The sequence below is a fragment of the Cervus canadensis genome, chromosome 12 (genome assembly GCF_019320065.1).
Source record: "Cervus canadensis isolate Bull #8, Minnesota chromosome 12, ASM1932006v1, whole genome shotgun sequence".
NCBI lineage: Eukaryota > Metazoa > Chordata > Mammalia > Artiodactyla > Cervidae > Cervus > Cervus canadensis.
Genome location: NC_057397.1, coordinates 4,329,492 through 4,343,398, shown reverse-complemented (window position 1 = coordinate 4,343,398; position 13,907 = coordinate 4,329,492). Strand labels below are relative to the sequence as shown.

At 52.3% G+C, this 13,907-nt stretch overlaps 1 protein-coding gene across 2 annotated transcripts in view; it reads right to left on the bottom strand.

The window, feature by feature from the left end:
• Window positions 1–2,970, bottom strand: part of KHDRBS3 (KH RNA binding domain containing, signal transduction associated 3) — a 161,118-nt gene extending 158,148 nt beyond the window's left edge. For both annotated transcript variants that reach the window (XR_006272353.1, XM_043483946.1), the window contains exon 1: window positions 2,402–2,970. Coding sequence is in view for 1 of the 2 variants with exons in the window: in XM_043483946.1 (XP_043339881.1) it covers window positions 2,402–2,489 (88 nt within the window). In the remaining variant the exon portion in view is untranslated. The remainder of the gene's footprint in view (window positions 1–2,401) is intronic.
• Window positions 2,971–13,907: the final 10,937 nt, after the last annotated feature.

Here is a 13,907-nt window from a genome sequence, read left to right as displayed (position 1 = left end):
CCAATCACAAGGCGATTATCAGATTTAAAATCAAAGCTTCATAATAATCAATTCAGATTTAAGACACCGTGTTTCAGAAACGCGACTTGTAATTCTGGAGTTATGTAACAGAGCATAATTAATATTTTAAATGATAGAGCTTTGCATTCCAGATACCAGCCTGTGATTTAAGGGGGAAACATTTCAGTCTGAAGAAATCTAAATAAACAGTAATAAGAACATCTGAATAAGTTCCTTCCCTAACTGTTCAATGTGAGAAATGTACCTCTTGCAAGAATTACATTTTTGATAAAAAAGTAAAGTAATCAGGTTTAACACTGTTTAAAAAAAAAAAAAAAAACACTAAATGGCAACATTGCCCAAGATCTGTTTCAAATAATTGGAAGCAATTATCACAGGTAAAAACACAGAAACCAAAAGAATTCCAAATGTATTAGCAGAATGAATGCCACAGCAACCTGGCATAGAAAATTAATTCTGATTTTCAAAATAAGATAACTTACTACACTTTTGTTAAACTGCTTCTTTGAGTACAACCTAACTTTGACTCAGCTTCTCTATTCAGAAAAATACACTTCATTCCACAATCCAGAATATTTCTAATGCCAGTGATCTCACACAACGTACAAAGAAATTTCTTTCATAGAGATGACAGCCCAGCAGGCAACAAAAGATATATGTAAATCACAAAAGAGCAAGGAGTACAAACCCAACTGTAGAACTGTTCACAAGAGCATGGCAATAAAAGTTAAAATTCGCTTTCTGTAACGCATAGCCATTACTTTTTCACAAGCCAGTTTTATTAAAGAAATAAAAATAAGCCTACAATTAAAAGAAAATGGGAAAGCTCAGTGAACCCATCTCTGTCCAACAAACCAAATATCAAGCTTAAATTCTTGGAGACAGTCAGTCCCTCCACCAAGACCCTCACTCGACCACACACACACCCTACTAGGAATAACGGGTTGCAATAGGCAAATACCGGAGGTCGCTGCTGTAAAATATAGACACCTATATACAAATAGAATATGTCTGCCTCATCTTTCACTTTCAACAGTAAAAAAGCCAGGGCCAGCATGAAGATCAGCAGACCCGGCTGAGTCGGGAACCACAGACCTTCAAGCACAGTGATTCGTGCAAAAGGTAACAGATCTGACCGGATAACGTCTGTGCCGTCACCCAGAGAAAAAGCATACCAGCGGACTCCCAAACCCATCTTTATCTGAAACACGCATTCCAGATCCGGGGGAGGCGGGGGTGGGGGTGGGGGTGGGAGATGAAGGACACCGCTCTGGGGAAGGCGGGCTTCATTTACCGTCCATCCCGGCGGATTACTCGGGAAGCTGGAGAAGGAACAAGCCAGGGAACGGAGTCCTGGGAGGGCACGCCTCCGTATGCCCCTGCACCCCGCGTCCGGTACTTCCCGGGGCTGCTCACGCCCAGAGCTGGCCAGAGGCGTGCTAAAATGGCACAAGCAGCGAAGACTCCTTGGCCAGTATTCTCAACCCCGAGCCGGCCCCCAGTGAGGGTGACCCACCTAGAGCCTCCCAGAGAGAGGACAGGCAAGTCAAGAAGGGGACTTTCCTGCGTGGGTCTCTTCCCGCCCCCCGATGACTCTCCAAGGGCCGGCCTGCAAGGCTAGGTGTGAGCTGCCCACCCCCGGGGAGGGCGGCGAGAGCCCGGACCCGCGAGAGAGAGAAAAAAAGAGAGAGAGAGAGAGAGGAGAGAGGGAACCGGGACGGCGGGCCCTGCTCCTCCAAAGTGCCGGGGGTTCTGACCCCAAACCGCCTCCGAGGTCCTCAAACTTCACCAACAATCCAAGCACCTGTTCCCTTCACCTCTTCTGCTTCCGATCCCCTCGAATCCTTCCATTTTCCTCCAGTTTTTTCTCCAGCTCCCTAGACTAACCAAACGCAACTAGTTCCCTAATGCCCCCCATCGCCCCATTCTCCCCTCCAATGAGCTCATTTAACCCCCGCCCCAACGAAGCCCCCAGATGTTCGCGGTCGCCCACCCGCAAGTTTCCCTGGGGTACCCTCGGGTCCCCAACAGATTCCCTTCAAGTCTCATCCAAACGCCCAGCCTGCCTTCCTCCCCGCGTCTCCCCACAAGGCGCACACAACACCCCGGCTTCCCCCAGGTGTCCCACATCCCCACCCGAATCAGCGCCCCCAGATTGCGACCTGGGTCCCCTCCGGTCGCCCCGAGGTCGTCGGCCAGCCCGCCCCCACGGCTCCGCAGCCCCCAACACCGGCGCCTCGCCCCTGGGCCCGTTGCCCCCTAAGCTCCAGCCCCCCACCCCTCCCCCCAGCCCGCCACTCCCGGGTCCCCAACGGCAGTGGGCGACCGTTAACGGTCGGTCGGTCGGTCGGCCGGCCGGCCAGCCGGCGCGCGCCCTCACCTTGGTTCACCAGCCGCAGGGCGTGCGTGAAGGAGGGGTCCAGGGAGTCCTTCTCCGCCATCAGCTCCGGCAGGTACTTCTCCTCCATGCTCGCCGGCCGCCCGGGCCCGGGACGCGGACTCCAGGCGGGCGGGCGGCGGCCCCGCAACCCCCGACCCCGCCCGCGCCCCAGCGGCGCGGAACCCGGGCCGGACGCCGCGGCGGGGCGGCGCGGGGAGCGGCGGAGCCAAGCCGGGCGGTCGGCCCGGGGGCGGCGGCGGCGGCGGAGGCGGTGGCGGCGGCGGCGGCGCGGGGCGGGAACCGGCCGCGCAGCCCCGGTCCCCGGGGGTTGGCCGCCGACGGCCCCGCGCTGGCGGCCGCCGCCTCCCAGACGCGGGCCCCGCGCTCCCGCCACGGGCCGGAGTGATCAGGCGGCCCTCCGGCCGAGCCGGCGGCGCGCTCCGCGAGCTGGACACAGTCCCCGGCGAGCCCCGCCAGCCGGCGCCGGCGCGGAGCTCAGCAGCCACCCGCACGCCGCGCGCCGCCCCGCGCTCTCTGAGCCGCCGAGCCGAGCGCCCGGCCCCGCCCGCCGCGCCCCGCCCCGCCCGCCGCGCCTGCGCGGTGCGCCCCGCGCCCTGCCGCCAGCCGCCCGCTGCGGCGCGCCGCCTGGTGGGGCCGCTCCCGGCTGCGCGCCCGGGCCCGAGAAGGGCGTCCCGGGGGCCTCCCTCCGGCGCCGCGCCGGCCCGCAGCTTCCCGGGAGGCGTGCGCGGAGCTCCGCGCGGCTCGGCCACGGCGGGCGGAGACGCAGACCCAGGGAAACTGGGTCCAGAGAGGTCAAGCGGCTCGCCCAAGGTCACCCAGCGAGCGATCCTGGGAGGAGGGCTGCGCGCTCGGCTCAGGGGCCAGGCGGAGAGGGACGCGGAGGAGCGCCCGGGCTCGCCGCCGCGGGCTCTGGGGAAGGGCGGTGGGGCGAGCTGCCCTGCTCTCAAGCTCCCTGGACTTCCATAACTTAACTCGCTTTGCCTCCCCCGCTCCTGTTTGCTAGGAAATAACGCGGGCGCCCAGCTGTCCTGCCTCGGTGGGTGCCTCCTGCGCTCAGCGCCAACCCGCGAGACCCTTGGAACCGAGGTCGATTACATAAAAGCGCGTGCCCTTCAGGTCGGCTTTGTCATCCCGGCTTGCCGCCGGGTTGTCATTCTCTTCGCGCAGAAATCTGCGGTGCCCAGAGGCGGGGCAGGGAGCTGCGCCCCAGCCCGTCCCCTCTGGGGCACAGTCCCCTGGACGCACGTGGGTGCTGCTGTCCTCCGTTCGTTTGCGCCCCGCCACCCCCCTCGACAAATCAAATCGTCCGTCGGACCGTTTTCAGATTTCCCAGGTAGAGTCAGTGGCGGGGCCCAAAGACTCCGAGTCTGTCCTGCCTTTGCCCCACCACATCCCACCTCAAGTCCGGGCCTCTATGTCCCTGTTTTTGGACAGCCTTCCAAGACTTCCCCAGCAAAGCTGGTACCTGTTCTGTTTCCCACCAGCGCTGGTCTGGCCTCGCTCACAGAGAACTCTCTTTTCCCCAGACCATGAGCACCTCACAGACAGGGCTAGAGTTTTCTTTTATGGGGAAGGGTCCCCAGCACCTAGTGCCCTAGGACGGGTGTAGGGGCACCAGAAACGTGTGATAAGGAATAAGCCATAGACATGCCACTCCTCTGGGAGCGGATCTTCCTCCCAGGCCCCCAGGCAACTGCCTGTACTCTTGATGCAAATAGAGGTGACTCAACACCCAAGGGGGGCCTCCCTGATGGCATGGGAGGAAGAATCCACCTGCCAAGGCAGGAAATTCAGGGTTCAAATCCTGGGTTGGGAAGATCCCTTGGAGAAGGAAATGACAACCCACTCCAGTATTCTTGCCTGGGAAATCCCTTGGACAGAGGAGTCTGACCGGCTACAGTCCGTGGGATCGCAAAGCATCAGGTGGGACACGACTTAGTGATTGAGCACTCACTATACCCAGAGATGCTTGGGGCAGGAATCAAGGAGCTCCAAGCTGCCCTAAGTCCCAGTCCACAGTTTGAACTTCTTCATTCTCAAGCTTCACCCCTAGATGGAACTGACTCCTGGTGAGATGCTGTTCCAGAGTCCCAATAAGAATCTTCTTCATGTCTCTCTTTGGTCTAAACTTGCCAGAGGCAATCAGATGAGACAGTTCAGTATGTGGCCCCTGGGACCATACAGCCTGCATTTAGAATCATGGTTCAGTTGCTCACTAGCTGTGCTATCTTGGACAAGTTACTTCACTTCTCTGTGCCTCAGCTTCCTCATCTGTAAAGTGGGAATGATAATAGAGCCTATTTCCTAAGAGAGTCATGAAGATAAAATGTATCAGCTCTTAAGGAAATCCCCATAAAGTGTCTAGCACATATAGCCAGTGCTTAGCAGTTCTTTGTTGGGTTTTCACCCCTGGATAGCTGTTCCCCGGGTCTTCTGAGCCTCTCCTTCCCTTTAACTGTAGCTCCTGGGGGCACTTGCATCGCCACAGCATACCAAGTGAAAGGCCTGGGACCACATAGCTCTGTTTCTGACCGGGGGTCCAGAGTGTGACCAGGCACACACTCTGCAGTCCCACCTCCTCTCTGACCCCTGTGCATCCTCAGCTAAATAACCTGTCTAAGCTTCAGAGTTCACCTCTTCAAAACTAGGCTTATGCCAGCAGTCCTAGAGGGCAAGTTGGAAGGATTTAAGGGGAAATGTTTTCTCCTTTAAAATTAGAGTGGAATGCACAGACCTCTGGCTTCCATGCCTATATCACAGACATTGCATTCTAGGGTGTGAGTCCCTGGCAGCCACTTTTCAAGGGAGGAAGGGAGAAGGAGAGAGTCTGGAATTCACCTGCCAATGGAGGAGATGCAGGGTTGATCCCTGGGTCAAGATCCCCAGGGTAGGAAATGGCAACCACTCCAGTACTCTTGCCTGGAGAATCCCATGGACAGAGGAGGCTGACAGGCTGTAGTTCATAGGGTCGCAAAGTCGGGCACACTGAGCGTGCATGTGCACACACACTCGTGCATGCACACACATGCGCACACACACACAATCCCAGGAGAGGAGTTGGGGCCAGTGCTCAGCCGCTCCCCTCACCACTTGGTCTCAGACCCTCCTTTCCATTCAGACCTTCTGCCCCCATGACATTCCAGCCCTGGAGTAACTGCTGTTTTTATTGAGCATTTGCTTTGTGCCAGGCGGGATGCCAGGGTCTTTGCACCCACTATTTTCAGTTCTCTCAACACCCTTTAGGGAAGATACTTACTGTTCATTAGCACTTAGAGTTGAGGACACCGAGGCCCAGAGCAGTTTAATACCTTGCTTAAGTGCCACTGCTTTCAGGGAGCAGTCCCAGGCCCATGGGACCTCAAAGCCTCCTCTCCTCCCTTCCCTGTCCTGCCTTCCCAGGCAGCAGCCTGGGACCCTGGAGACCAGCTCCTCCCCTCCCGCATCCAACAGTTGGCAAACACATCTCACCAGCAGCTGGGGAGGAGGGCTGTATGCCGGGAAGCCAAGAGCAAAGGCACTGAATCTTCTGCTCTGGCCCCGCCTTCTCTCAGAGCCGTCCAAGAGGGCAGGTGCCCGCCACCGCGAGTATCCCTGTGGGGTCCTCCAGGGAGGAAGGAGACGAATGTCTCTGTGAGATGCTCAGGAAATTATCCCCACCCACCAGCCTGGCCAGGCCGTCGACCGGGGGCACCTCCACGCCTCCTGCAGACTCTGCTGGTCTTCCTGAGATGCACCCTGTGGGTACCAACTCTCCCGATCCCTTTGAAGGTGAGAAAATCAGGCCTTGGGAAAGGTCGTGGTTTTCCCTCAAGCAGCTGTGGGCAGTGCTAGTGCTCACAAGGTCTAACGACTTCCAGGGCAGACAGAGATCTCTTCAGGAGTGCACCAGGACTTGCTGAGCACAGGCTTGGTGCGTGCACAGTTCTGGGAACAAAGGGCCAGAGACTCGGGGCCACTTAGTCCGTCCACAAGGCATGTGTCTGCCCTGGACCAGAGACCCTAAGATGCCAAGAAACTCCAGCCGCCCTTTCTCCTCACAGTCACACGTTGGAAATAATGTCTTAGTATCAGAGACAGAAGGGCACTTTCCCGATCAGCCTCTGCTGGTGTCTCTAGGCCATTTCAGGAGCTGCGCTGCCGGAGAGAAAGCCCCCCGCCCTTGCCCAGCCAACCGCCACATGGCTGAATTCCCACCCAATCACCCCCACCACCGCCACGCCCACCTCTGGAGAAAGATGCCAAATGCAGTGAGTCAGACAGGGCTACAGCAACACCCCATGTCATCAGAGGCTGATGAATGTGAAGAGTGTCTCTGAGGTCATTGTCATATTCCTGCTGAGTTACTGCTCACATTACAAGCTTCTGTTCCTTTTGTTTTAAAAAGGTGCATCCTATCCCGGTTTCCCTGAGACCCAGCAGTGCCGTGGGCTTGGTATCCAAATCTGACTGGCCGCAGGGCCAGAGAGACCTTGACTTGGCCCCTAGCTCTCCTGCTTACTAGCTGTGTGATCCTCAGCCAACGACTTGATGTCTCTGAGCACAGGGAGAGGAAATACCAACCTTCCAGGAGTCTGCGGGGTTTAAACTGAAGCATGAAGCCTGTCCTCGGCGCTGATGGCGTTTGGACTCTCGCTGCTCTCCACTTCACCAGTGCTCTGTGTTCATGGTCAGGCCCCGGTCCCTAGTAGACCCCCTTGGCCACACACTGTCCTCGGAGGCTGCTCAGCTCCACAGCCCCCGTGCCCAGCCGGGTGGTCAGTTCACAGCAAGTACTCAATGCTCGTTCAAGTCCATTTCTCCTGAAATGCAGTCCCCCAAGAGCATCGCTTCCCAGCTACCAGAGATAAATGAGTTTGTCATGTAGGACAAGCACCAAAAGATGGCACAGCCTTACCTAGAAATCAGTCATTTATGTGTCAAGGAGACACACACCACACGTGTTCACCATGATCCCCGACCCCAGTCAGTTACAGAGGGAAATGCATTTTCAAACCTTGAGAATGATTGGAAAGCCTCAGCACTTGTGGAGCAGGACACAGAGAGACTCTTCAAAGTTGGGAGGCTTTGCAGAGTTCACAGCCCATCCATAAATCAGGCATGCCTCCACCGAGGACTGGCTAGTCTGTGGGTGGCTCTCTCCTATTTTATCTCACTAATCTTCCAAACACCCTGCATTCAAGATCCAGAAATACAGCTGGAAGGGACCACAGAGATCAGCAAGCTCACAAGTCACTAGTCTGTAGAGATCAGGGAACAGTTGCTCCAAGCATTTAAGTGACCCCAAAGTATGAAGTCAGAGTTAGACACACACATACACACACACACATACACCCACACCACACACCCTCCAGCCGTGTCTAAGGATGAATGGAATCAAACCTTTCAGCCCAGTCACTCCCATTCCTGAAGACTCCTGTTCTGTCTCTGCATCCATGTTCTGTACGTCTGTTTCCTTCTCTTGCTCCTTGCTATTCTAGCCCACTTGCTTCTTTCTCCAGAAAAGAAGCCATTCTGGTCCTTTCTTCCCAGAGCTAATAAAACCACAGACATTGCACAGGCACCCCCTAGTGGCTACATGTGAAAGCACATTCCCCCCCCGCCCCCAAATTAGTCGAACCAGATTGACAAGCCCCTGGCTTGGATCTGTGCTGTGCTCAGGGGCTCAGTCCTGTCTGACTCTGTGTGACCCCATAGACTGTAGTCTGCCAGGTTCCTCTGTCCATGGGATTCTCCCAGCAAGAATACTAGAGTGGGTAGCTATTTCCTCCTCCAGGGGATCTTCCCAACCCAGGGATGGAACACACATCTCCTCCACTGGCAGGGGTAGTCTTTACCACCAGCACCGCCTGGACCTAGTCTCCTCCAAAAGCGAAACTCACACAGGGCTTTAACTCATTCCCAGAAAATGTGACAGTTAAGTATGATCTAGAGGATAAAGGAAAATGAGCGGGTGGAAGGGAGGGGGGAGAAAAAGAAGACAGGAAGAGAACAACGGGAAAAAAATAAAGAGAAAGTAAAAGACACATCGCAGCAGAGAGTACAAGAGAATAAGGCAAGCTTAAAGGAGGGACATCTCTCTGTGCTCAGCCTTGCCGTTTCTAAGATAAACACTCAAGGAAAGAGTAATGGAAAATAAGAATTGACATGCCCGGGGGCAGTTGGCTGCCCTGCGGCACAGTCAGGTGGGAACAGAGGAGCCAGGGAGAAGAAGGGACAAGGACCCTGCGGTTGACCCCATCACTACCTGACTTCGTAATCTTTTCAAAATCCAAATCTTTCTCTGTCTCTGTTTCTGCGTGTGTAAAAGGGTCACTAATAGCAGCTGTTCTCTTCCTGTTTTATTGAGATCCAGTGAGAACAATAAAGATTTGCAGAGAAAGCCCCAAAAAGTGCTCGCAAAAGTTCTCCGGTATAACCATCACAGAAATGTGTTTTATCGTTTTTCTCTATGCAACAGCAGCCCTCCATCCTCTGCTTCGGGGACCAAAGAGGTAATATGTGATGCTGGACTGCCAAGGCACTTGCAGTATTTCAACCATGCATCAACTTATCACGGCCCCTGGTGCTTTATAAGATGCCATGATTTGAAAGGCGCTGTTGAAATGTAAAACCTTATTGCCATAGTAGTAAAAAGATCAATGTCCATCTCCTCACCCACTCTTTCTTGTCAGGATGCATAGAGATACACACCAAACAATTCCATCCACATTAGCAGACTACTTCGCAATAAAACTGCACATGTCTGAGTTCGGCAGAATGACCACAAAGCAAAATGTGTTTGGAAGTGTCAAGGTACCTTTCATGTCCAAACAGCTGCCAAGGGGGTGATGACATTTTTAGAGTCCTCTGCAAAAGTAAACACATCCAGGTCTCGTATAAACATGCCAGCTTGTGTTTGTGTTTTTCTGTAGTTTAAAAAAAAATGGAGAGAGAATCTTATCAAAAAATGGCTGTGGAAGAAAAATGGACATAAAGTTATCCAACTTTATGGAGCTGTGTATGGAGTTGTATAGTCACGTACACTGAATTCCGTGAGAAAAATGTGTCTTCTCAAAACAACTGCGAACTTTTGTCAGTGGACACAGTGCCCTGTGAACAACTTCCTAAGTGTCTCTGTGGTTTTATTCCTTGGCTTCTGTGTATCACGACACTAGCCTCCCCACAAACCTCAGCCCTCACTGCTACCCTGTTTGGGTTTATTCCTGCTGAAATAGAACACCTCAGTGTTCCTTGCTTCCTCCTGATAGTGGAGGGGAGTAGGGTGCCAGGTGCGTGCGTGCTTTGCATGCTAGAGACTTCAGTCGTGTCCTACTCTTTGTGATCCTATGGGCCATAGCCCGCCAGGCTCCCCCATCCAGGGGATTCTCCAGACAAGAATACTGGAGTGAGTTGCCGTGCCCTCTGCCAGGGGATCTTCCTGACCCAGGAATCAATCCCCTGTCTCTTCTGTCTCCTGCATTGGCGGGCAGGATCTTTACCACTAGTGCTACCTGGGAAGCCCAGGTGTACCCAGGAGATCTTGAGGAATTTGATCCAGCCTCAGGTGGCAGCTGGTACACAGGGAAGTCCCAGCTTCCTCTGTTGAATCTCATCCTGGTAATTTCCCCTTGGTCTTCTTAGCCACGTGCACTGGTAATGGGTCTGCAAAGCTGCAACAACTTAGATGTAGAAACCACAGTGATCTGTGTGCCTGGTAAGTTAAGCTTTGAGCAGGTAACGGTTGGAGCCACCGGCTGAAGAACCAAACAGAGGTGTGGGTGTTCAGACCAAAGCGGCCTCTTCCAACCTCTCTTGCCCCACCTGTGAAACAAAGGTAGTACCTATCCTCACACCTGGTTCCTTAAGATCTCCAGGAAACAAATGTCCATAAAGTGTCAGCGCAGAGCTGGCGCTTAGCAGGTTTGGAATGGGTGGAATAGCCGTAGAGCAGAAATATAACATGAGCCACAGGCATACTTGTACATTTTCTGGCAGCCACATTAGCAAGGTGCAAAGAGAACAGGTGGAATTTATTTTCATAAGATGGTTTAATCATACATATCCAGAATACTACTTCAACATGTAAACAATAATTTTAAAATATTAATGAGATTGTTGCTTTTGTCATCATTATTTAGTCCCTAAGTCGTGTCCAACTCTTTTGTGACCCCATGGACTGTAGCTCCTCTGTCCAAGGGATTTCCCAGGCAAGAATACTGAAGTGGGTTACCATTTCCTTCTCCAGGGGACCTTCCCGACCCAGGAATCTAACCCATATCTTCTGCATTGGCAGGCGGATTCTTTACTACTGAACCACCAGGGAAGCCATATTAATGAGACATTTTACATTTTAAAAAGTTACCTACTATGAAATCTGGTACATATCTGCACCTATAGCACATCTCAATCCAGAAGCAAAATTTTCAACAGTTGAAGTAAAATGTGGTCCTACTAAAACTATAAAGTTGTACTTATTGGGAACACATTTTACACAGCTTCCATTTTAAAATTCAAATTCAATTAATTAAAATTAAATAACTAACACTGGTTCTTCATAATGCTAGCCTTAATTCACGTGCTTGTTAGCCGTGTGTGAATAGTAGCCATGGTATCAGGCATTGCAGATCAGAGGAAGGAACTCAGGGGCATGGAACAGAAAACACAGCCATCAACTGCTTAACCAAAGAGATGTGCCCTGGTCTCGCCCCACATGAAGCCCCAAATAGGCTGCCTGAGGCTGGTGCAGTGGGTGCAAAATGTCATGGGTGAGCCAGGCTTTTTCCTCCTTTCTGCTCTGCCCACCTTAGCAGGGCAAGATGGACAGATGGACAGGTGGGCAGACGCCCACCCTGGGCATCTGACCTCACTCCAGGCAGGATAAAGGGGAGGAGTGAAGGTTAAAGGGAAGATGACCATCACCTCTCCAGTCTGCTCAGCTGTTAGGCTTTCTTGGAAGTCCCCTCTAATGGCTTTTGCTTAAGTGTCATTAACCAGAATTACGTCACACATGGACACCCTAGTTTGTACAGGGCAGAGCTGATAAATGTAGCATTTTACCTTGGCAAATTGGTACCTTCAACCAAAGGGGTTCCTTGGTAAGGAATAGAGGACGATGGATATTGGGAGACAACTGAGCGACAACAGCCTCTCTCAGAAGTGGCACCTGCAGTTATCATTACTCATGCCCCCAGACTTTAATTCTCAAAGAATCCTTAAAGAAATAAAATAAGAGAGTTGGGTATTTTTTTTTTTTCTGAACAAATCAGAAATTCCCTTACTGCATCACATCTTAGAAGACAGTTGGGTGAGGTCCAGGGAATCAGAATTGATAGAGCAAGGAAGGCGGGTAGACTGGCTGCTTCCGTAGGTGGGCAGAATGAAGGGTGGCATGGGCAGAAAACAATTCCTTTGTGGGGGCGAGACTTGTGCTTCAGCTCAAGTGAGTATTGGATGGAAAACTGCCTTAAGCAACAGGGAGGGTCACGTTACGGAAAGCAAGAGTGCTTCCTGAGGAGGGTCCTTCTCAGGGACAGCAGAGATGTTTCTACGGGTTCAGCTGCAGCTTGGCAATCTTTCTTGGGAAGCAGCTCTCCTATCCCCCGGGCATCCTGACTATAGCCTGGCTTACCGCTGAGCTGGGAAAGATGCATTGCCAACCTCAGTGTCACCCAGGTGGTGACCTTGTTTGTTCTTGGAGGGTCACTGAACATCTAAGCCTCCCTTTCATCCTAAAATGGGGACAATAACAGGGCCACTTAATAGTCCAATTGTGAGGATGAAATGAGCTAATGTATCCAAAATGCTTAGCTCAGCCCCTACCACACAGAAAGTGCTCGATAAATTATTATTCTGAGTTTTCTCTTATCATCCTAGAGTGAGTTTTGTGTTTCCTTTTGTCTGCTCTATTATTTTATATATTGGTTAGAAGCCTGGCAAGAAGCAAAGGGTACTCTCAGAAGGAGTCATTGAAGAGAACTCCATAAAGGGACTCTTCCCAAGGCGTGTGTAGGGCAAAGGGAAACGATGAAGGAGGAGATAAGCAGTCTGGGTAACCTTGCCAATCTGTGCCTGAGGAGGCAAGAGAGCAGGTCCCAGAACCTGCAAGAACCGTGGAAGTAGGAAGACTTGCAGTGGGAGGCCAGGCGGCAGACAGAGCCCAACCCCTGCCAAACAGTGACGTAACCTGGAAGGAGCGAGGGGACCATGCACCTTGACCTTTTTCTTCTGCACCCTCATCTCCTGCAGGTGCCTCCCATCAAGGGAGTCCAAACTGAAGCCAGACCCCAAGGAAGCCCAGCTGATGCAGTCCCTAGATATCAGCCTCCCAGGGCAGAAAGCAGTGTCAAAAGGGGTAGAGAATGTTATGCAGAGGGACAAGATGAGGATGACCCAACCATGCTGCAATGTGCTATAGTAAAATATTTCACCTTAAATATCCATAGCTGACTTGCTGTATTTGCACTCTGGTTAATGCTCTTTTTCTGCTCGGGGTGTTTGGTAATCAGGTTATGTGAACACTTGGCTTCTGTTGAGAGTCCAGAGGCAGAGAGGCATCACAGTGTTAAAGTTTTAGAGTCACCAACCCAGAATTGTATGCCACATCTCTCCCACTCACCAGCCAGTGACCCAGTGCAAGCTAAAGGGCCCCTCTGAGCCATGCTTTCTAGTCCATATCGTGGGAGAAAAAGCAGTTGTCTCGCTGGCTAGTTCGGGACATTAGATGAAATCACATGAGTTTCCTTTGCCTTTACTATGTGAAACCCAAAGGCACAGTGGCTGAGAGCGCAGGTTCTGGAAATGGAATGACTGGATTCAAGTCCCAACTCTGCCATTTAAAACTCTGTCCTTGGACTAGGTACTTAACCTTTTAGCATCTCAGATCTCTCATCCGCAAAACGAAGGAAACCTGTCCCCACTGGACAAGGCTGTTGTGAGAATTAAATGAGCTATCACATGAAAAGTGACTAGAACACTGTGTCAGTCTATCATCAACTCGCTGTTACAGGTAAAGCTCCGAGCTGCGCTCCCTTCCGCAGTGTTCCTGCGCGGTCAGCACCACGAGCCCGGACAGCACCCTCTCTGGGCTCCTCCTTTACCCACTAGGGCAGGCGGTGCAGAGCCAAGGGTTCTCAGCACCTGAGCAGGAGCAAAGTACACGTCACGATTCATGAGGGGTGGCTCCCTGTTCTTCAGGAAAAGGAAAGTCAGTGCAGAATCCACTGCTCTCTGCTTCTGCCTAAGACACATCTGAACCTAGTTCAAGTACAGGACTGCTCAGTATAGTGGTTAAGAGCATAACTGAACGAGTCAGCTTCTTTCTCTAGCTGTGTGATCCTGAGCTGGTTACTTAAAATCTCTGTGCCTGAGTCTCCTCACTTGTAGAAAGGCGATTACAATAGTGTCTACCGCAGTGGATTGTTATGAATTTAGTCAATATTTGAAAGTGCTTAGAACAGGGCCAGGTACATAATATGTGCTTTATAACAGCTTCTTGAGTAAATAGAAT